This window comes from Protopterus annectens, chromosome 1.part1, assembly GCF_019279795.1.
Source record: "Protopterus annectens isolate FY-2018-M chromosome 1.part1, PAN1.0, whole genome shotgun sequence".
NCBI classification, from domain to species: Eukaryota; Metazoa; Chordata; order Ceratodontiformes; family Protopteridae; genus Protopterus; species Protopterus annectens.
In genome coordinates this window covers 623,507,366-623,532,032 of record NC_056726.1, presented here as the reverse complement: position 1 = coordinate 623,532,032, position 24,667 = coordinate 623,507,366, and the positions used below count along the sequence as shown (strand labels likewise).

General features: G+C 37.2%; 1 protein-coding gene across 1 annotated transcript in view; it reads left to right on the top strand.

Moving 5' to 3' along the window:
- The window catches only part of KCNQ5 (potassium voltage-gated channel subfamily Q member 5), a 1,528,448-nt gene extending 1,523,826 nt beyond the window's left edge, over window positions 1-4,622 (top strand). The window contains exon 13 of the mRNA XM_044077105.1: window positions 1,816-4,622. Within this exon, the coding sequence (XP_043933040.1) occupies window positions 1,816-2,790 (975 nt within the window). The 3' untranslated portion in view covers window positions 2,791-4,622. The remainder of the gene's footprint in view (window positions 1-1,815) is intronic.
- The last annotated feature ends 20,045 nt before the right edge of the window (window positions 4,623-24,667 follow it).

The following is a 24,667-nucleotide window of genomic DNA, read 5'->3' as shown; positions in this document are numbered from 1 at the left end:
AAGTTGCAGGTTGTAAATATCTGAATGCTTCCCCCACACCACCTCATATCCTCATAAGAGTAGCCTTGCATCTCCCAAAGCATTCCCTAAACAATTTGTTGACCTTACCAGTCCTTCATGAAGGCTGCTATGATCATCAAACAACACCTTGCTTTTTGTGAAATAATGCTTCCTTATATATCACAAGACCCCCACATATTATAGTCAGAGTATGTAACTTCTTCGCATACTTCTTTTGGAAACATGGACCCATTTGAGCACTATGTATTCTGTTATTTAAATTTCTGTAATGCCCTCCCATGTCTCCTTTTCCTCAAAGACATGTATTAAACTCATGCCTCTCTTGATGTGGCTTCTTATGCAGAACTTCCCCACTTTTGTTTACCTCCTCTGAAGTTCCTCTGTCATTAGGGAGATAACGTCTCCAGAGCTGTGTATGCTGCTTTCTACTTGAGATTTATCTAATATGTCTAATACACATATCTCACTTAATAGGCCATATAAGAGGTGATAGTCACAACATTTTATCATATCTACTAAAGAGTACGTGTTTAGTTTCATTTCTTTCTCCAGCATAAATAGTGTGAAACACTTCATCACAAGTCTCAAAACAAATTGTGTCTTCTTTTCAGTTAAATGTTTTATATTTCCTATTCTGTTTTTGTTTTACAATTCCTGGTTGTCGATAGCCTGGTGTTCAATGGTTAGGTTTTAATTATGACAGGGTACTTATTATGAACAGATTAATCAGCCTAATAGAGTACCTGTCTACAACTAAAAATATTGTAATTTAGAGCTCTTTCCTTTGGCATCTTGTCTGACATTGTAAATAGCTTATACTCCAGCTCCTCAGTCCGTGTACCTCAGAACCATGGGGTCCTACACTTTGCTCACAAGGATCAGTGCTTGTACCTCAGAGCCATGGGGTCCTGTGCTTTGCTCCCAAGGATAATTTGAAACCTTACTGTCATTATGGTAGCATGGAGTCGGTAAGTAGTGATGTCAGAATCATCAGGTACATGGAGTCATGTAGGTAGCTAAAATCATTGTATTGAAACAAAGGATTTCCAAGGTGTTTATTTGCTCCTTTCTGAAAATCATTATGCTAATACCAAACTTGGCGAGCAGGGTAAAGATTATATACATATTCAAGAGTGTATATGTCCCTCAAATAGGCAACTATGCACTTCCATTAAACAGAAATTAAGTGATGATACTTATTGGGGAAAGTGTCACTGAAGCAACAGCCATTTCAGCAAGTATTGGGTGATTGAAAAATATGGGTGAAACAACTTTCACAGACAATGGAGTTTTCTTTTTTCCTCAACTGTTGTACAATCACACAGTAGATGTTTTTAAGTTTGGGGCTATGAGGGTATCCCCCACATTGGGATGATGGGCAAGCCCTCATGTAAAAAAAAATGTCTCCAAGGTTTGCAGAAAGTTGTTTCAGCATTTTTTTTCAATCAATCTGCACTTGATGAAAGAGTCGTTTATCAGTCAACATGAATCCTACATATTATCCCTGGCTTTAAAAGTAGAGAGTACAAAGTGTTGTCTACACATTCTTTTTTCTGCTAATCCAAACTGCAGTAACCCAGTGGCCACAGTCCACTCTTTTATCAGCCATGGGCAGAGACTGAAGAGGTTACAACCTGATTTGACTGTGTTGAATGTTTATGGAGTCAGTGAGTACATACTGATAATGCTTTTCATTAAGTTTCAGCAACCTTGGTGTCCACCATTAGGAATACACAGAACTGTTAAATAAGATACATATTTCATATATAGTAACTGATTTTTTTCTATCAACAGGTGCAATCCATAGAGTCAAAACTGGATTCTCTTTTGGATATCTACAGAGAAGTCTTAAGAAAGGGTTCTGAATCTGCTCTTACTCTTGCTTCGTTACAAATGCCACTTTTTGAGTGTGATCAAACGTCTGATTACCAGAGTCCATTGGAAAACAAAGATGTCCTTGGGTCTGTACCAAACAGTGCAACATTGTCTAGATCTGCTAGTGCCAATCTGCCCCGAGGGCTACAGCTAATATTAACACCAAATGATTTGTGCCCACCTGCGTATTATGCTTTGACTCCTACTGTGCAGAGTCAACAATCACATGTGCCAGTTAATCAAAGTGATGTACCTCTATCAACAGCAGCTAATAATTTATCAAACCAAATGATGCATGCCAATAAATCAACTGTGCCAACGACACTGCAGATACCACCTCTGCCGTCTGTGATGAAACGCATTAACAGGCCAGGACCAATCAATATCATTCCTGTAACCACCCAGGAAAATAGTTCTGATGTAACTGCATGTCTTGTTGTAGATAAAGACAATAGACATGTTTTGAAGTGTAACTTAGCAGATGATGCACCTTGGAGAAAAGGTCTTGGTATTGAAGAAGAGGAAGAAGAAGAGACTCTAGTTTCAGTTTCCTCTGTAAAGAAAAGCAAATTAGAAAAATCCCTTTCTGCACAAAACCTGATCCAGTCAACAGAAGAACTTAATATAAAACATTCAGGTAGTGACTCAAATGGCTCACAAAGTAGCCAGGAGCTGTACCATAAGTGGAGAGATTCAAAACTGTTTATCACGGATGAGGAGGAATATGACACAGAGACAGAAACAGATACTTTTGATTTAGTCTCACAACCGACAGTAGAAACACCTCTCTCTTCTGACTCACAGAGGACTGGAATAGCACGATCAGCTCACACCATTAACAAGACGGAAGATGCTACAGATGCTGTTAGCTTGCCTCATGTTAAACTAAAATGACACAGCAATTGTAAACAATAACTTCTTTTAGTCATTCATACCATTGCATGATTTAAACTGAAAGCCCTTATTAAGAGGGAGTTAAAATTGCAAGACCTGGAAGAAAATGAAAGGCAGTTGTATGAGCCCATTTCTCTTTGCATGAATGAATGCATGTTTAAATTAAGACTGCAATTCAGTTAATAGTATATCTACATTAACCCTTTCAGTTTGCATTGTAGGTTTACTAAATGATTCAGCATAGATGATATTATCTGGGTATGCCAAATAGCAGTGAATGGAGTACTTCAGCATAATGCTACTGTACTTATAATGCAGCAAGGATCCTAAGCAAGATGTAATTTAGTTGTTAAAATTTATAAAATGAATTTACATAATTAGGTTTTTGTTTACAATGCAAATATTTTTTATCTACAGCTGCTAGCAAGGTACTGAAGAAATCGTTAATGTGGGAATTAGTATGGCTGCTACTTACAGATCACCACATGAAGTCATTCTCCTTTAATTATTTGAATGTTACCACGATATGAATGTGTATTTATGTATAGTTTTGGTGGTCTTCGTGATGTGACAAGATGCACTCCACATCACAGTTAAATTGTTCTTTATTAAAAGAACATCACTTTGCTATGATATGTACAACTTCAGAAGATTTATTATAATTCAAAAATGAAAAAGGTCAGTCTTAATCATGGCTTTAATGCTGTAAAATGTGATAAGACAACATACTTAAAACTTTTTTTTTTCATTTCTTTATTTTTAACAGAACAATTGCAATGCTGCAGTTGTTTCCTTATCCTTTTTTAAAATATTCAGTATCATTATAGAACTGCTTTGCTAAGTAAAGAAAAATACATACTGTTTAATATATACAGAATTCAGTTTATAAATATGTACTGTATGAGCTGTATGAATATGGAGCGCTAAGGCCTATAGGTTATGCTTGAACAAAACTCACTTGGCAATTTCAGAACGATGTCTTGAAGCACAAACAAGTAGCTGGCAAACAATCCGATTTACACTTTTAATGCATACTGATATTATTTTGTAAACACCACATGGTAAAGATCCTCCAACATACTTCTGCAATCATTAAGGAAGATATTGCTGAAGAAAGTGTATTTCTCCGCCCATCTCAGTACTTTAAACACATTAACTTGTTTGATACTCTAAAGATGTATGATGTCAAAGATTACGGTTTCAGATTCATGAATGTTTGTATTTCTGCCTAGCCAAATCCATTTTGTAAATTTAAAGTACTGTACAACATATGAAAAAAGCTTAATCCATGTTTTCATTCAGTTAGCAGCTGTTTAAGGTGCCTTTCTTACCTCTTACTTTGATGCTCAGAAATGTTGCTGGTCCTATAATCCTGGGAGAAGTTGCCAGGATATGGGGAGTAGCTTGGGGATAGAGTGAGAATAACAAAACATGTGCCAGTAATCATATCCCCTGCTGCTAAATTATATATACATTTTTGTTACATATCTGTTAACACATTTTAATATATTAATTTCACATAGGACTTTAACACACACACAACTGGGCATTTGCCTTAAATTACTTGCTTGAAAAGTTGATTTCTGTTTGTTTACCTTAATTTATTTAATGCAATATCATGCACAAAACTGTGCAATTCTATAAACCATGTCGCTTGTTGCAGTTTTTTTCAAAATAAATAAAAACAGGAAGACCATAACACTGGTACTTTTTTATCCTGGAAAATTAAATGATGTGGTATTCAGCTGTGTCTAAAATGGTGTATGCTTAAACTTTGCATACATATCTTCATAAGACAACATTCATTAACAGAATAAAAAGTATTAAAACATTGTTGGCTTTTTCCTGTCATTTCTCAGCATTTTCCAATAATGTTCCTTTTATTTCCTTGTTTTTATGCCATCATGTCCTTTTTTGTGACCTTTTTCTCTTTACTTATTTTTATAAAAGTCTGCCTTTCTCTACAGTGGGTACAATTGTGAAAATGTATATATTTTAATATAAAATACTGAAGGCGATTGTCAATACTGAGCTGCGATTAACATACCTTTTCAGCACTGCATAAGATGCTGGGACATTTCCTCTAGACTGGTAAATTGAGGTAGTGGTCTTCATTTACAGAACCAAGCACAGAAGGGTGTGTTCCAGTTATAGGAGATGATATTTCTCATCCTTCATGAAAAATCCTAAACCAGGATGTTGCAAAGGAGACTCCATCAACTGGTGAAGCCCATTGTTCAAATGGAGCTGTGTAGAATCTGTCCTGCTATGGATCATTGGATCAGGTCTTTATTCCTGCACAGATATTGAAGGAGTCTAGGGAGTTTGTCATGTTTTGTGGATGTGTATATGGCATTTGATAATATACCCTAAAATAACTTGTGGCAGGTGCTACAAGAGTGCAGGGTCCAAGGGTTGCTGCTGCATGGTAATCAGTTTCTGTATTTAAGGAGCAAAATTTGTGTCTGCATTCCCAGCTTTATCAGATAAATTTTGGTGGGGGGGGGGTGCTACCATGGATGTGTCTTGTCTTCCCCCCTTGCTCACGATTTTCATGGCTAGGATACAGGATGTACAGTAAATGTCTACAGAGTATTCAGTTTGGAGGCATGACATTTGCATATTTCTTGCTTGCGGATGATACTGTCTACCAATCCTCATGTAATCATGATGTCTAGTGTACAGTAGAGCAGTTCACTGCTGATTGAAAAGAGAGGGAGATGAGAATCACTGTCACTAAGTCAAATGCTGCAATTTGTCTCCAAAACAGAATGGATTTGTATGTGAGTTAGGGCAAATTGATCTCTGCTGATGAGGAGGGAGAAAGTAGCCAAAGTGGAGAAGTATCTTGGGATCTTCAGAAATGATTGGCAGATAGAATCAGGAAATTGATCACTGGAATTGTGCAACACTGTCTCTACTGCAGGTATTGTACTAGACTGTGGTGGTGAAACAAGAACTGATCTCTAGGATGTAGCTCTCAGTTTGCCATTCCTTCTGTGTCCCTATCCACATCTGCAGTCACGAGCTTTGGATAAAGACTGAAAAGATGGAATTACAGATGTAGGAGGCAGCAGTGGAGCTCCTTTGCAGAGTAGCTGGGCTCACTGTCTGAAACAGACTGAGGAGCTCACCAGTCCTGAGTAAGACCTGAGACTGCAGTGTAACTACTGCTTCTTTGGATAGAGAGGATTCAGCTGAGGTGGTCTCAGTACCTAGCAGGAATGCCTCTTAGCTCCTTCCCACTCAAGGTTTAGCAGGCATGGCCCAAGAACACAAGGCCCAGGGCAGATCCAGGATTGCTTTGAGGTATTATATCCCTTAGCTTGTCCAGGAATACTTAGGGATCCTCCAAGGATGAGATGGAGACTGTTGCTGAGGATAATAACAGCTGGTCTACAGTGGTAAGCAGGCATGTACACCTGCCCAGGACACCCACTTTAGAAAACAGACAGACTGATGAATGGATATGCATTCTAAGCTCATCAGTCTGTGCTGTATTAATGATATCACAATGACATCACAAACATGCACAACCATTTTGAATTCATAAATAGCCATATGCATTTACAGTTCAAAGTAAATTTCTATTACCCATTGTTCTTGAGAGTCAAAAAAATTGTTAGGTAAGTATATGTTTCTGTGGGGATAGAGGAGTCTTTTTCTGCTGGTTCTGACAGAGATACAAAATTGCAGTTTTAGTAAATATCCATTTTTCTACAAAGGAAGCCATTATTATATGATACTGTTAGTTCTGACTGTATTTCTGTAACTGGTTATTTTGATTTATGTTTTGAATGTGACATTCATATTATGTGCAACATGCACATACCAGAGTCTAGCCTGTGAAGGGAGCTGAAGTACTCTAGTTAGACTGTACAGGTATTAAATGAACTACTGGATGAATAATTGCTACTCTGCACTGCAGCACTCTAAAAAAAACCCTTCATGCATGCCTCATAACTTCCTGCAAGCCCCCACCCCAAGACCCATTTGTCTACAGTGACTTATTTTCTGTTACTGCACAAAGAAAGTCAGATATTTTCTCCTAAGAAATTAATGGTAAATTAGATAAACTTAGCCTCTTATTAGCCCTATTTAAGCGTAATGTGGATGATTGGATGGGTAACTAGAAATTCACTCTAGAGCTTTCACCTGTGTCCCTCTTGGACAGGGGCAATAAGTGCTGATCATAGTGTCTATTGAACCAGACATCCTTGGAAACACGGGTTGAACTTGGCTAGGCTTGTAAGGGCTGTGGGGCTGTTAGCCTAGTAACCTCCTATGATCCTATGGAACTCTGTGTGGTTGTTGGTGTGGTTGCTGGTGTTTTGAGGCTGTGATCGTAATTTTTTTGTTTTATCCTATGGAACTCTGCTTGGGGTGAGTCTCAGAAAATGTAGTCATTTCACTATACTGGGAACGTTTTCTATTACTGCCCCTAAAGACGACTGTCTCTAAAAGGACATGTTATGGAATCAAGTTTTAGGAAAAGTAACTCCAAATGCATACTTTCCTTATCTCTTAGCCCTACTCTTGTATGGGGGTTGCATTTTCCCATTTTAGGATGCAATATATATGTGTAGTATAACAGTGCTTCTGTCATTAGATTTGCCTTTTCACAGTAGCCATTTTTCCAGTTTGGTTCCTGGATGAGGTTCCTTTTATGTGGAGTTCAACTTTTTTTCTCCCACATCTCATACTTATAAACACAGGTGAAATGGCAGCATTCAAATTGCCCTAATTTTTGTGTGTGTGTGTGTGTGTGTGTGTGTGTGTGTGTGTGTGTGTGTGTGTGTGTGTGTGTGTGTGTGTGTGTGTGTGTGTGTTGTTTATGATTCCTGCAATGGATTGGCATCCATTTCAGGACTGGTTCCAGTTTTACACCCTTAGCTTGCTATAATAGGCTCCAAGTCCCCACAACCCAGAGTCAGATAAAGTGGGTATACAAAAATTGTGTGGTAGATAATTGCACAAATGAGACATTTCTGTATTGCATAAAGTAGGTAAACATTTGTTCAACACAGCTTCAACCCTGATTACCAGCTTCATTTTTGTGAATCAGTAAGATGCCCCAATGACATAACTGCTATTTGAATGACACTTACTGGAAGGCAAATAAAAAAAAGTATTATAGAAAAGCACCACTGCTAATTGTCTTTGTTAGTGACAGGTGCTACTCTGGGATTACACACATTCTAGGACTATTTTTGAATAAGTCTACCCAGGATTTCATGTGCAATTACTCAGAAAAAAAAAAACACTTTGCACAACTGGTAAGCCTGTTGCTGCCACTCACTATGCACTCCTGCCACTTTATCCACTTCCACTGTTGGAATACTAAAGGTACCTGATCCTTCAGTGGCAGTGCTGAGACCATCTCTTCAGTATACTCATAAAACCCAGGGCTGGAACTATCACAAGGTGACCCACTCTGCTGCCTTTAAAGTAATAGAATATTTCTTCCAAATCACAAGTCTAGAATCAGCATGCAGTTCAAAAGCAAAGCATTGGCATAAATACACAGGAAGCCCAAAAATATGCCTGCATTCCCAGTATTGCAGGAGATTTGAAGCATGCAGCAAATCTTATTTTAGCACTTTCTGACTCATGCATGTCATACACAGATATTGTTTTGAAGCATGTCCTTCTCCAACTGAGTGGGGGATTATATCACCAGTGGGAGATTTTAACATGTATTTACTTTAGCACTCCCTTTATCAGGAGAATTGAGTACCAGTGCACATCCTCCACAGATATTGCTTTAATATGCATCCTTCTCAAATTGAGAAAGAAGTTAGAGCACAAGTGGGAGATTTAAATTGTCCATTTATTTTAGCACTCCCTGAACTAAGCAGGAGATTAGACTACCAACACTTTTTTCAGAATTGTTTTGCAAAAGAAGTTGAGATGTATTATTGTCTGGTCTTTGTAAAATGTGTGGCTTTCTGACAAACTGTTGTGGACTGCAGTCATTAAATAATGATAGGCATAAATTGTAAACTTTGTATCCTTCAGAAAATGCTTGCTAATGCAAAGCTTTTCATTCTAGCAACTTTCTAAGTATGTATTCTGATTTTTGGGTTATTGTCTCTGATTTAGAGTGAAGAAATTGAGTATAAAGGGAGTATGCAATGGGTTTCAATGTGTGGTTTTGACAAAAGTGAACTAAGATACATTTCTGGCCCATTATTTATTAATATATTCATTTACTTGTTCTAAGATGTGTACATTCATGCACGTTGCTGGTAATTGATGGTTCTGTGTGTGAATGTACTTCGTATATACTTAGTTCCTGAAACCGACTATAGTTATGGTGTAAAAGGAATTCATTGTAGTAATCTGGAACATCATCATATGAGTGTTGTGCTTTGTGTACAATCCTTGGTTTGTTGACTGTTGACAGGTGTGTTTATTATTTTGCTGAGTATAAACTGGACAGTATGAAGTTTACAAATTTTTAATATTTTAGCAGTGAATACATTTTTTTTTTTTGCTGGCACACTGATGTGAAATCAACTGCATTGGGTTACAAGTGATTCTCTGGATGAGTAAAGCTATGAGCTGGTTTTTGTACTTAGTGCAGGGTTTGATTCCCTCAGCCTTCATTTGTCTACTATGTGACTATAACCAAGTCAATTCACCAGACAGTGCTCCTATGCTGCCCCTGAAAAGGGACACTTGTATCCAGTGGGCTACCCCAAGCTGTTAGCAAATGTATGTTTGTTTTTTGAATTCCTGTACCCTTCACAGAGATGCTAATTAGTGCTTCACTATAGGCTGTTTGACTGTCATGTCTTGTAGTTTAATGGACTGCCAAATTTATTTTCAATAAATGTGAGTTTCAAGGAAAGAGCCATTTACTATTGTTCAGGCTATCTTTTTTCAGTGCGAGACTGCCTTATTTTGTTTAACAATGCTCTGCCAGTGTTTTTGCAGTAAAATTTGAAATAGTTTTAAATTTAATCCAAATATCTGCGATTACTGCACAAGAAAAAAAGAGAAATAAATAGTATGCACACTGACAGTTTTGAACAGTATTATTTGGTATCTGAGGAGAGACAACTAAGTAATGGAATACTGACATGGTTGTGGGTTGGGGAGCAGTCCTGTACCCTGCCATGGACCCATTTGGCCATGATCTGGCTCTGATAACACTCACTCACTCTCACACTCTGCTTTGATCCAGTATCATTATCTTTAGTTTAAATAAAGGAAGTCCTCCTCCCCAAAAAGAAGAAAATAAATAATATAAACCCACTTCATACAAACCAGTGTTTCTCAGCATATCTCAACACACTTACAGCAATACTGCCTGGCACTACTCATGCCAACTTCCCAGTGGGGGTATGACTAGGTATGCATTCTGTTAGCATCCTTACCTGAAATTAAGAAAATCATCCCTTGTGTTTTTAACTCCTACATATCTGCTAATCCCTCAAATATGCTATATTTAAATTAACATGTTTTACTAACATAAAATACCCACACACTTTCTACTTCAGAGACCTATCAAATCCCACATTAATGATACTTCTATTGCCATTCCATTCATTTCGAACCATCATCATCAAGTTAGAATTCTGCTTGGTTGCAAGTCCACCAGCATCACGAACAGCTGGGGTTTCCAAGTTCAATGTTTTTTAGCTGACCTTTCAACTACATTCATAGGTTTATAGGTTCATAGATTAGTACTAGGCTAACCGCTCTTGTGAGCCATTTTAAGCCTAGCCAATTACCCCATGTAAGAATCAAACCCTGCACCCTCTGTCTGTAAGGTAAACACCTTAACCATTACACCAACCTCCCGCCATGTACAATAACATGGCTGTTCCATAAACTTTTGCTCCAGATTTTCAGCATTCCCATCCACAGAGCTCCATGTAATGAAATACAGCACTGATATAATATAACTCTGGTGTGGAAGTGATTCCAAAGTCAGTGCAGAAAAATAAATAACAGTCAGGATCCAGCGATTTTTTGGTAGTCTCTTTTTTTCACATTCCAAGGGAATCACTGCAGTAGCATGCTGTCAAACTGGACTGCTGCGTGACTTCTGCCTTCCTGTTATTGAATTTGAAAGGAGGCATATGCAATGCCCCCTACTTTTCAGTTGTAGCAGTCAACAATCAATTCAAAGCCTAAGTAGTCTCTGCTTGTTGTGGCCTCCCATTTCCAAGATGGTGTTTTCCATATGTCCTCAGAGCATCCATAAGGATGAAATTCTCCTCATGACTGAAGCTGTCTCTACTGTGTCTTGATCCCTGCTGTAATATCATGCAATAATGTTTAATCAAATGTGACGGACTGACACCTGCCATCCTTCTGTGAAAGTTTTAATAAATGGAGACATTGAATGGCTCTCCATTAGACATATTCCTTGCAAAACTAGTTCTGACTTGTGTTTTTCTATTTTCTGCTACCACTGCCTGTCATGTGCTGGCCTATGCTGCAGTAGTAGCAGATAAGTTTGTTATGAGTGTGTGATCGTAAGTAGGGTAATGCATTTCATTCAATATTTGAAATTGCTTTTATCTTTACCCATTCAGAATGGCAATTGTAAGTAGTAAGCACACTGATACATGTTGATATCAGTAAAGATGACACTTTATACATTCCCCAATCATGTTATTTGTAAGTAAGGAAGAATAAACATTAATTTACATGCCTTACCAGTGAATTAAGGATACTGCTCAACAGTTGGTAATAAATTACAGTGATTCATGCCTATGCCAACTCATTTTGTCTGTCCCTGTTACTCAAAAATGGTTTAGGTTCAGTGCCACGGTGGTGCAGCGGTTAGCATTGTCACCTCACAGCAAGAGGTTCTCTGGTTCAATCCCCAGCTGGGGTGCCTTCTGTGTGGAGTCTGCATGTCCCCCCTGTGGTCGCGTGGGTTTCCTCCGGGTGCTCCGGTTTCCTCCCACATCCCAAAGACATGCTGTAGGTGTTGTGCTGTAGGTCTGAAGAAGTCCGGATATAATCCGGACGAAAAGCGCTTTACATATTGTTTGTTCTTGGTTTTGCTATTGTGTCTTAGTCCATAGTTCGTTTTAATTTCAGCTCGTTTGATAAGTCACAAATAAACTTTGTGGAAGTCCACCACCGTTTGGAATCAGTGCTTTCTTGTGGTTACATGCTGTAGGTGGATTGGACACTTTAAATTGGCCCTAGGTGTGAGTGTGTGCATGGGTGTGCCTTCTGTAGAAGGTTGGGCGCCGGGCTGGCAACTCAACACTGTAAAACTCCACTGCCAATCATGAACGGACAGGCGATCCGCTGTGGCGACCCCTAACTGGGAAAAGCAGAAAGAAGAAGGTGTTTTACATATTATATTGGCGCCATTCACAGGTAAGAACAGCCCAAATGGAGGGGTGAAGAAAAGTGATGTAAGTCCAGGCTGATTTATGAATTTATTATGCAAATTAATGTCAGTCACACTGTACTTTATGAACTACACCATAGCACAAGTGAGCATCTCCCTTATAGGCCCAAGCTTCCTCCAAATATGACTAAATTTCATGGAACCTAACTTAGGACAATTGCAATATACGAATTTGATGTGAGTATCTCTGCAAAAGGCTGCATTTAACCATAATCTGTGCTGATCGCTCACACTTAGCTGATTGCATTTAAGTACAGTGCTGCTGTTTGCTGATTGCCTTTGCTCTTCTGTGAACTAAGGGCTTATGAATACCACCCTAAATGTTTTCCTTTCAGAGTTTAACTCTATTAATGGTGGAGTGCACTCAAAATGTTGAACAAGTACATTCAGGCTTTTCCCAGTTAGGGGTCGCCACAGCGGAACTCCGGTCTGCTAATGATTGGAAGTAGATTTTTACATACTGAGTTGCCAGCCCTGACGCACAACCTTCAACGAAGGTACGCACATTCATGCATGTCTCCACACAGAAGATGCTTTAGCTGAGAATCGAACAGGACAATGTCTTACTGTGAGGCGACAACGCTACCGCAGCTACAGGTCATTAAAGAATAATGCACATAGCAGAGATCCTAGTACAGATCCCGGTTATGAACCTTTAATGAGGATCTTCCAGTAGTCTAGGGTTTGGCTTCATCAGCCTTCATTCTCTTATTGTATGACTTTAAGCAAGTCACTTAATCAAGCAATGTTTCCACATTGCCCCAATAAAGGATATATGTCCACTGGGTAACTGACAAACAAAATAAAAGAAAAAAAGAAAAAGAAATCTTGCATAATTTGAGTATACTTGAAAGCTTTTTTTCAAACTAATCTGATGAAAATTTTATTTTCACGTCCAATGAAGCACAAAAACAGACTGTGCTAAAAATCTGCATGCAGCATAACTTTCAATTAGAAAGGCATAAACAAACCCTAGTAACTTTGAAGATTTTTTTTTTTATTGATGTATTTAATTGCTGTGACACCATTTATTGACACTGCTGGGACTGTGTAAGGAAGAATACTGAATGCTATTTTATGTGCAAGATGGATGACAAAACGTAGTTCTCCACAAAAGTGCCTGTACTTGCGGAAAGAACATAGTAAAAAGACACACCAGCCAGTAAAAGATTGTGCATATGAACCTCCTCACATGTAAATATGTTTAGTCATGTGACCTCACTTCTTCTGTATGTGTTAATGGGGTAAATTCAACACTTCCCCAACCATTAGAAAACTATGCCCTCAACTTTCTGATACAGATAAAACAGTATCAGTTTCATGAAATACTCATTTTTTCACCATCTGTGATCTTCTGTGAACAGTACATTTGATTTATTTTAGATGTAATGCAGTTGGTGCATTAAACCAGACTGGTTTAATTTCAGACAAAACCACAGTTACCACACTAAGAAAATAGCAGAAATGAAGAACAAAATAGCAATAACATATTTTTAAAGATAGATACTGAGTAAGATGAATACACAATCATAATACTACTTAATCATAATTAAGGGTAGCATTGTGACTCATAATTAAGGCCCTGCTTCATAAATGAAGGGCATGAGGATCAGTCCTGACCTCAGTTTACTTTTTGTGGAATCTGCATGGCTTTCCATGTCTTTGTGGGTTTAATCTAAGTACTTTGGTTTTCTTTATCCTGCCAAAATCATAATAGCTCATTGGCTACACTAAGCTAGCTACTGTGGCAACTCTATAAATTATTACTTTCCCCCTTGCTCTTGTGGCCAACATCATGGCAGTAAAAAGTATATGACAAATCCGTTAATTTGCCCATTTAACAAGCAAACAAAACAATAAATTTAAATGATAAAAGCACAGCTGTTAAAGAGCATGAGGCTTGGATTCTTAAATTAACTCTATTAACTCCAACCAAAAGTGAGCACTAAAGGTTAATGTTGCAAAGTCTGCTTTTAATCCAAACTTAGTACAATGATACAAGCTACTGCTGAAGCAGACACAAATAGATTGCCATAGCAAGCCATACCTCTCAATCTCATAGCCCAAGAATTCTGGTCAAAGCCAAAAATAATGGGAGGATAAAGGCCCAAAAGCAAGGACGGATTTTAAATATTGCTCTTACAAACTTATAAAAGTGCTAGAATAACAGGTTTTGCATCAGCATGCATTTTCTGAAGGATATGAAGTCTGAAACACAATTGTCTGGCCTTATTTAGTGTTATTTAGTCTCAGCACTCCAACAATTTGCCAGAAAATTATGAGAGACCAAAAATATGAGGCAAAAATATGAAGATTCTGCAACATTCTGGACAGAAAAGTGATATATAGCACACACAGTGTAGAACACCAGTCATTGCAAATCAAGACATTTTCTAAATAGCCCAAAAATACGCCTACTTCACATAAAGAATAAGGCAATCACATATTTTACAGTTTTCCTGATGTCTGTCTGCAAAAGGCAGAATCATCAGTAAAAGTGTCTCTTTAAGCTACAGCATGAAGCAGTGAAGAGCCATTTCTACTAGCTCAAGCTGTCTCAGGTGACTGAGAATGAAAGCATAAAATACAGATAATGGATTACTGCTGCAGTATGAGCACATCAGCCAGTACTTGGTTAATGTATTTATTTATATTTTTAATTAGCTCTTTATGTGCTACTTATAGACCATGCAGGAAGGTAAGTAATTTATTATAAGTGTGTGTGTGTGTGTGTGTGTGTGTGTGTGTGTGTGTATGCACATGCGCATGCATCTGTGGGGGCATAAATGCACTGAACTGTCCCGGAATTCATAGAATCTATCTTGATTTAGCCTTATATTTGTCTGTTCCTTGCAAAGTTTGTGTTTTTTCTGGATAATCAATGAGGAATGCGGTCACTACTAAATAATAACAGGCTGGCACCAAGTTTCAGACAGATAAAAAACATGCCAATACAAAGCCTGTAATTCTAACAACTTTCTAAGGTTATAAGGGCAATATATGTCACTGATTTTTGTCTTTTGCCACTCATTATTATTTAGATTTTTGCTTAAATCTTGAGATGAGAAGTTGGGAAGTATGTGGAAGAGAAAGGAGTTACAGGCAGTATTTTTTTTTTCCAAAATCTCTTTATTTCAGTTTTCTTTTTTTTCAAATAATAACAACAATACAATAACTCAAAAACACAAATAAACAATACAAATACCTATGTAAAGAAAACAGACTCAATCTCTTTCCGAGAAAATTATATATATATATATATATATATATATATATATATATATATATATATACAATATATACACAAGAAGTCACTACATCGTCAAGTAAAGTATGAGAATTCTTATGTTAATTTGGTCTCATAAGGGATAGTTAGAATGGGGATAGTCTATATGCAGGCAATATTTTTTAGTCTGTATTCTGACAGCAGTAAGCTGAGAAGACACATTTCTGTGTGGCAGTAAATTTATGTATTTATTCGTCCATTCGTTTGTTTGATCACATTCAGATTTCTGGGGACGGTACAGTCACAGCCATACAAGTGGCAGTAATAGATGGTGTTCGTGTGTGTGTGTGTGTGTGTGTGTGTGTGTGTGTGTGTGTGTGTGTGTGTGTGTATGCGCATGCGCACGTGCATGTTTCTGTGGGAGGCATAGATCCTCTCAGCAGTCTCTGGTTCACAAAATATCTCAGATTTTCCCTGATATTTGGTCTGTTCCTCATAATGTATTTTTTTTTTTTAGGAAATCATTAAGGATTGTTGTCACTAAATAGTGACAGATGTTTGAGTTTCAGACTTAATAGCATTTAGAAAAAAGTTGTTCTAGTAATGTTTTACTTGTATCATGGCAATATCTATCCCTGATTATGGTCCTTTGTCCACCCATATTTTTTTAACTTTCTGCATGATTCTTTAAACTAAGAGGTATGTTCAGGAGATGTTGCGTAGTATTCTCACAGCAGTGAGCTGAGAAGATATATTCCTATCTGGCAGTTATTTATGCATTTATCCATTCATCTGCGTGCTATCAAGTTGCTGAGTTGTGCAGTCACAGTCACAAACAGCAGTGTATGTGCATGTGTGTGTGTATATGTGCATGTGTGTTTCCATAGGTATATTAACATGAATTATTGTAGCCAATTGTTAGTTTTTATTGTATTAAAATATATCTAAGATGCTGAGGTGTATATAGTTAACACATTTGGCTTTAATTGCTGGGTACGGGGGCTGTTGGTGAGTACATATGACTGAGCCTGCTGTCATTTGGTCAGCTGGAATACTGTACTATGTCTGTTATTTTTGTAACATGGTCAGAACTCTGAGTTGTGCACTGTGAATAAAGTTGCTATAATTAACGGATGGGTTTAGGGGTTGTCTGTGATGAACATGACTGGGGGGGGGCAGAACTGCAGTCTATCTAAAAGAAACAAGTTGGCCATAATGTTTTAACTTTCCATCACAAGCTTCAGAATTATACTCAATAAGTGACTGTCTCTGTGGTTCTGGACAGGAAATGTGTTAAAAGAACAGGCAAAAAAAGAAGACCTAAGTAGCGTCACCAAAGGCAGCGCACATCAAAATATAAAACTCCAAAAACAAATGGTTCTGCCACCAATTCCACTTAAAAACACTTGAAACTTGAAAACTTTAATAAAATATATGATGATAAGATAAAATAAAATAAACACACTGGCTCATAAGCACTTTCGGTATAATAGGATGTGTTAAAATAACTGATCATTAGCACAGTGGTTGAGCCAGTAACATTGTCAGCTTGGTTCTGTGGTTGAGTTTTTTCTGCGATTCCCTCTTCATGCAGTTTGCATGTACACCCTAAGGCTGTGGGTTTTATCCTGAGGTTCTAGTTTCCTCCCCCAGACCCTCAGCTGTATATTGTATGCTAGTAGCCATTTATGTTTTTACTTTCATCCCAGCCTAACACTGAAGGGTACACACAACGTAACTATCTTATTTTGGAGGAGTAGGCAAGCAGATGCTTCTTCCATATAGGATTTATATCTTTACTAAGTTTTGTCAGCTTGGTTTATTGGAAATTACTATTTTATTAACGTTGAACATTAAGCATTAGGTATAACCTATTTTCCTTGAAAGAATAAATAAGACTGAATTTCATTCCTTACTCATGATTTTCATTCAGGTCATTATTGAATCAAAATATTGTTAAAAAAACCTCTAAGATGGCTCCTCAAAGCGTCTAGAACTTTGTAACTTCTGGTGGACTATGGCACCCCTAGGCCTCCAGCTTAATTCAGTTACTTCCTTCACACTTACTACAGCAGAGTCTTGGCACATGTTGGGTCTATTAAAAGAGTGGATTTAAAAACTAAAAAGTAAGACAAAGTGTGGAAAAAGCAAGAACAAAGTAATCTGTTGGACTGTGTGGGGCCAGGATAGACAGAAAACAGGACAGGGTCACTGGTGAGGTGCAGAAGGGACCAATGTGCAATGGGGGCATGGAATCCTTTGCCTAGCACAATGTTTCAACTAAGGGTAGCCTCGCTGCTTGCAGTCAGACAATTGAGATGCACACATTCCATAATGTGGCTATAATGAGTGAGTGCTTACTGATGAGGTCTAAAGATAGAAGTGACTGATGCCCTCTACTGTTTGATCACAGGTGATGGTCATTTACCCATTGTAATACAGCTACACACCATTCCGAGTAGCCTCCACCACTTCATTTGTTTACTGCAGACCTCCTTACTTTGAAGTCACCAGCCACCACTGCTAAAAGATCCCATGGCATCAATCAAAAAGAGTAGGAGACTTTATGTTTTACATACTTTTTTTTCAACAACATACATTTTACAAATCAAAGTATTTCACAATTTTACAATTTCAGCATATTATTACAAATTGTATGTACCATGTTAATCAAATCTAAAATGATAAAAACAAAAACTACCCTCCCATCCCTTATTCCTTAGCCATTGTTTAGATGTTTGACATTACCAAAGCAGCATTCCATAATCGATTATACAATAAAGCTTTACATCTCATACACCATACTATCGATGAAATATGTGTCAACAATGTATCTAACCTACCAAAATTAATGATAACTATTCCATCATAATATCTGTAATTTATCCTAGTCATATATTTAAAAAAATACATTCATCAAACTCTCTTGCTCATAAACCCCAAATTTCTTGAATCATAATATACATTCTAATGCAAAATGTTTCATTTTCTTCTTCTTTTTGACTTACATTACAAAACCTATCTTTAATCTGTTTAGACTTTATAACACCTTTTACAGGTATTTTTTCTAACATTAAACACTATGAAAAAGCTTGTATTTCTAAAACATTTTAAAAACATCCTTATAGAATTATCACTTGTGACACAGGCACATTTACATTTATGTAAAAATAATATAACCATATAAACAAGTTCCCATTTACAAACATTATGTATCACATATATAGTTCTATACCATACAATCAAAGCAACATTGCATAAATTGTTCAATTCCTCCTTTTTTCCTTAAACCTCATTCCTCTTCCAAAACATTTTTCTTCGTGTATTTTTCCCATAATTTCCATTTTTCTATGTAATTTACTCCTACCCTTTTCTAAAGATCCAACCTCTTGTTCATTTATCTCTGTTACAATATTCACTGCTTCAAGTATAGTTGGTTTACACTTTGATTTCCATTTTCTAGTAAATGCTTTTTTGGCAGACACCAGAATTAAACTTAACTAGGCTTTACCATGTCTAAGCAATTCAGATCCTGTACCCTAGCTGAAAAAATAATTCCCTTAGTTACACTCATTTGCTCACCCAGAATTCTTGATCTTGACAGAGTACCTTGCAGGGAATTTTGTAACGTCTGCCAACTCATTGCATTCTGAGAACATATGTTCCCATATATCTCTTTCTTCCCCATTACATATTCAGCATCTGCCATGTACCTGAGGAAAAATTCTCTGAAGTCTGCTTGTGGTATAAAAGTACTATGCAAACACTTCCAGACAAAAATCCTAAATCTTCTAGATTTTTTTGGATATGTGGGAACCATACATATGTCTGCCCATTATTTCTTTCTGAATTGCTTATCTAATCTCTCTTCCCAGTTTTTTTAAACTTCTCTGATTGAGTCCTGCTAATTATCCCTTTTCTAATAGCAGGTTCTCTTCTAAATTCAGTTAAAATCTCAACCAGTGCAGGTCTTTCATTCAGGATTCCCCTATCCCTTTCTCTTTGTCTATACCCTGATATCAGTCTCTGATAGGTATGGCAATCCAAGGGTCTATATTAGAACATCAAAGTTTCAAAACTTCGAATGTTATAATATCGACCCCTATTCAGTGAAAGCTGAAAAGATCAAACATACAGAACAGCGAATTTTTTCCTAGGTAAAAAATTTGCTGTTCCAAAACATATGCACACAACACAAGTACACCAAACAAACAGCAATCCACACACACACCTAAAATCTTGCACCTAACCCTACACTAAACTATACACACACCACTAACTATCCACTTACCTTAACCCAAACCCTAACCTTAAGGTCCGTCACTATCGCACACTCAACTCACTCGTGCCTTAACCCTAACTCACCTAACCCGCCCTAACCCTCACGTCCACACACTCGCACACATACCTAACCCACACCCTAACTCTAACTAACTTAATCCGCCCTAACACTCATGTCCACACAATCCAGAAAAAAACAGGAACTGTCTCAAAATGTTCCAAAACACTGAGGTGTCCTTTTCTGGTTCCATCAGGTAAAAAAATGTCATCTGCAAACACAGACAACTTTTATTGAACATCATACCAAATATATCATTGAATTTCTGAGTCTTTTATTTTGTTTGCCAATGGTTCTAAATATAATGTATATAATTATACATTATATACAGACCTTGGGAACTATCACACCATTAGCCTGACGAGTCTGATATGTAAATCTATGGAGCACATCACCATGGACCTGCTTAACAAAGATATAGGCAATCTCCAAACTCTTGACCCCACACAGTTTGGCTTTATCAATGGGAGATCCTACCTGCTGAACCTGGTTGACTTCTTCGAGGCAGTCACCAAAGCTGTGGATGAGGGTAAGGCCATGCATACAGCCTACCTCGACCTAACCAAGGGCTTTGATACCATTTCCTACTTGGGTATCATTGAAAAACTCACCAAACTAGGCATCAATCCTTATATCACTAGGTGGGTTGTAAATTGGCTCACAGACGGGATCCACAGAGTGAAAGTTGTGAACTCCAAGTCAGAATGTCGACCAGTCAATTGTGGAGTCCCACAGGGCTCGGTCCTGGGCCCTCTCCTGTTTGGCATCTACTTCTTAGAAGTCCAGGCCAACACAGAGGGACTCTGGCTAACCAAGTTCACTGAAGACTGCAAGCTAGGAGTCATTATTAACTCCGCAAGTGATGCAGACATCCTACAAACGGGTCTCACTGAGACCAATGACTGGTAATTGGAACCATATGCCAAAAAATGCATTATTCCCTTTAGAAAAAACTCAGTTCCTACTATTTACCATGTCAATGGGAGCCCACTGACCACTGAAGAGGCCATAAGAGATCTGGGCACCCAGGTTGACAGCAAACTCACCTTCGGCCACCGCATTTCCACTGTGGTCAGAATGTCCTTCTACGTGGCACATCTCATAACCAAAGGTTTCGCATCCAGGAAGAAAGAGGTCATCATCCCTCTCTACTTATCCCTCATTAGACCATTCATCAAATATAATGTCCAATTTGGCATGTACCTGACCAGACATCTACAACAGCTGGAGAGGCCACAAAAGTACCTCACAAAAAGGATATTAGGCCTTAAACACATGTCCTACATGGACAGACCCAAGAAACTTCAGCTGTTCTCAGTCTATCATCTACTTAGAGATGATCTCTGCTTGACTTACAAAGCCATGTCCGACCCAGCCCTACTTGAAATGCTACACCTAAAGAAATCCCAATTCCCCCATGCCACATACTCCAGAGATCACAACCTCATTACCACAATCAACAGAACATGCTGAAGGGATAGGTTCATCACCCAGAGACTGCCCATACTCTGGAATAAGCTTCCCAATCATGTCAAGCAGAGGACCTCACTGGCCCTCTTCAAGAGAAATCTCGACGAGCAGATGGGTAACAGACAGTTCACCCCAGGAATCACTCCAGTTGCCCATCTAGATGGAGGCACTGTGAACTAACATTGAGTGGCACGGTGCCAGGGCAATTGTTTTGGGCTAGGCTTGTAAAGGCTCCAGGGCCATTAGTCTACAACTATGAACCTATGAACAAAGGGGAAAGAGGACTTCCCTGCTTGGTTTCAATGTCCAAACAAAATTTATCACATAGGAACCCTCCTACTTTGATATTTGCCTCTGATCCCTCATATACCCTTCTAATTAACCTTATTATTGTATCAGGAAATACAAATGCTTCCATTGTCCTTCTCATAAAATCCAAACTTACTCTGTTGAATGCTTTCTCTGCATTAAGACCCAACAACAACTGCAATATTTTCAAACATTCTGTTTCCCACTGGATCATTATTGTTCTGTTAATGTTGTCAAATACTTGTCTCCCCACCACAAACACACAGTAATCTATATCTATCAATTTTTGGCATCACCTTTGCCTCTTTTAGCAATTATATACACTTTATCTAAAACATTTTTGAATCCTTCCTGTTTATACTTTATAGCCTTTTTAATACTTATCTCCTTATTTTCCCATACTTCAACATAATAAAATTGAAGCATGATTTCATTAGTCCATGCTTTTCGACCAATGACAGAATCATTTAATTTTAATTTCCATATTCATTATACTGCAGTTCACCATGTAAAATAGTTTTTACTACCAGCTTCCCACACTAATTTATATTTCAAACAATCTTTCTTTCCTTGTTTTATTTTTTTAATACAGTAAACATGCAGTGACATAAACATATGATTAATAAGTCCTAAACTACCCTTGTCTTTCATAGACTAGAAAACCCATCTCTTAGTCAAATTCAATCTTGAACCACAAAAAAGAGAAAGAAAAAATATGTTCTAATAATTGATTTTTCATGGATTTTCAAAAGTGAAGAACCCTCCCAAAAATGCAATAATTAATTAAATATATACATATGTTTTACAAAAGGGTAAATAAAAAAGTACTTGCCTATGATGTATGAACTGTTTGAAGGTGAATTTGGTGTAATGGTTAAGGTCTTCACCTCACAAACACAAAGCCTGGGGTAGGTTTGATTCTGACCTTAGGATATTAGCTAGGCCTAAAATGGTCCTTTCAAGACAATTAGCCTAATATTCACCTATGAACCTATACAAATTTTCCACATATTCATAACACCTCATATCTTGTAAAAGATCTTTCTAATGCTCTTCTACTACTTTTAATCCTCCAAGACTAACACCTAATTTACTGATTTCAGAACAAGAAAAAAAAATTCCAGCATGTTTTATGACATCTCCAAAACCCTTACATTTAGCTTTATAAACATTAAAGTTCACTCTATCTAACCAGTTAAAAATTTCAAAAAAAATCTCTAAACTATTCTTTATTTGTCCTACATTTATTAAATCGTCTGCATATAACAAGTATATCTTTGTACTTAGTGGAGTATATAATAGTAATTCACCTCTCTGTACATGTCATCTAACTATTTCAATAATAGCGTTCATAACTAAGGAAAAGAATGCACGACTTAACAGGCATCTTTGCTAAATCCATCTACAGAATTTTATGTCCCTAATAAATCAGTCATAAATGATTTCATTTTTTATTCTATATGCATCCAAAATATCAAACATAACAGTATATTTAATTGAATCATATGCTTTTTTAACATTACACTCACTTTTGCTTTGCCCTACACTACTTATAACCTCTTTACATATTATTAGTAATACTCTAATATTCTTACCATCTGCTCCAAAAACACTCATTTAATACTTGAAAAATTATTTTTCCTATTCTTTTCTACATAATCATCATAAATATTGTACAATTTGAGTTATTCAAAGTTAAGGGTCTCCACTTTCTTATAGCATCTCTATCCCTTTTTATACATGAATTTCATAATTCCTACTCATAATCTTTTATGCTTTATACTATATTTTAACCAAATATTCATAATCTGAATCAAAATTATTTTCTTTTCAACATCCATCTCCTTATAAAATTTGTGACTGATTCCATCGAGACCTGGCATTTGTAATCCTTTAATACTTGTTAAAATACTACTTAATTCTTGTATTGAAATGTTTCTACTAAATTCATTATTGAGGTGACTTTCAAACCTTTTACTTTCCATTTACTAGCTTCACGTCTACCCTTTAATGTATTCTTCAACAATATGCACAACTGATGTCATATCAGATAACATTTTATTATTCTGGTTCATAATTGAAGCTACCTTTCCTTCATCATGCTTTACTTTAAAAAAAAAAGGGGGGGCTACTTTTTCACTTCGTCCTCCAAGTAAATATTTCTGCTTATCTAATAAAGAACTAATTTCATTTAGTTTTTCATAATATAATCCATTTCTTTTTAATCTTCCTTTTTCATCTGTACTTATTAAAGAACCACACTTCTCTCTTAAACATTCACACGCATCTTTGCCCACATTCCTTATAAAAATATTTCACTGATAAATGACCCCCCCCCCATAATTCATATATCTCTTTATTAAACCACAACTACTTTACAAGTTTCCCATCAAACTTTTGTTACCTCTACTCTCTTTAATATAACCAGGTATAGTACAAATTTCTATCTGTATAAAACAACAAATAGAAAAAGTAACTTCAAAGGTTCTATAGCTCACTTCTCTTAAACCTTTGAAATATAAAACATAATCAATTTCTGTTCTAATACAACAGCTTTTATGATTATATCCCTTTTCACCTAGTGTTAATAAACCTGTTTTCATCATTTTTCTGCACATATGTACAGTACATTCTTATTCATTTTAAATGTCATCTCTTAAACTGCCATTGAAATCAACTCTCTCCTGTTCTGGGTTAATAGCATCTCCCCTTTTCTACCCAGTCCCTATAGAAATGTCATCAATAAAGGCATCTTAATGGCTCAGCCAGAATATTGTCTTCCTCTAATTAATGCAGTCACTAAAAAAAATGTATCCATCATGACAGTCCATTCAGCCAACCTCAAATGCCATTTTCAAATTCAGAGGTTCATAGGTTCATAGGAGATTACTAGGGTAATGGCCCTAGGGCCTTTACAAGCCTAGCAATGTAATAACGAGTATCCTTATTGACCATAGCTAGATGGTCATTGTTAGCAGAGCGATTCTGCGATCAGCACCGACTGCCCCTGTTCATGAGGGACATACAGTAGATGCCACCCCCAGGGTGAATTTACAGTCAACCATCCAGTTGTCAAGGTTGGACTTGAATAGGGTCATTGAGGACCTCTGCTTCACATGGAGTGGGAGCTCATTCCAGAGGAGCAGCA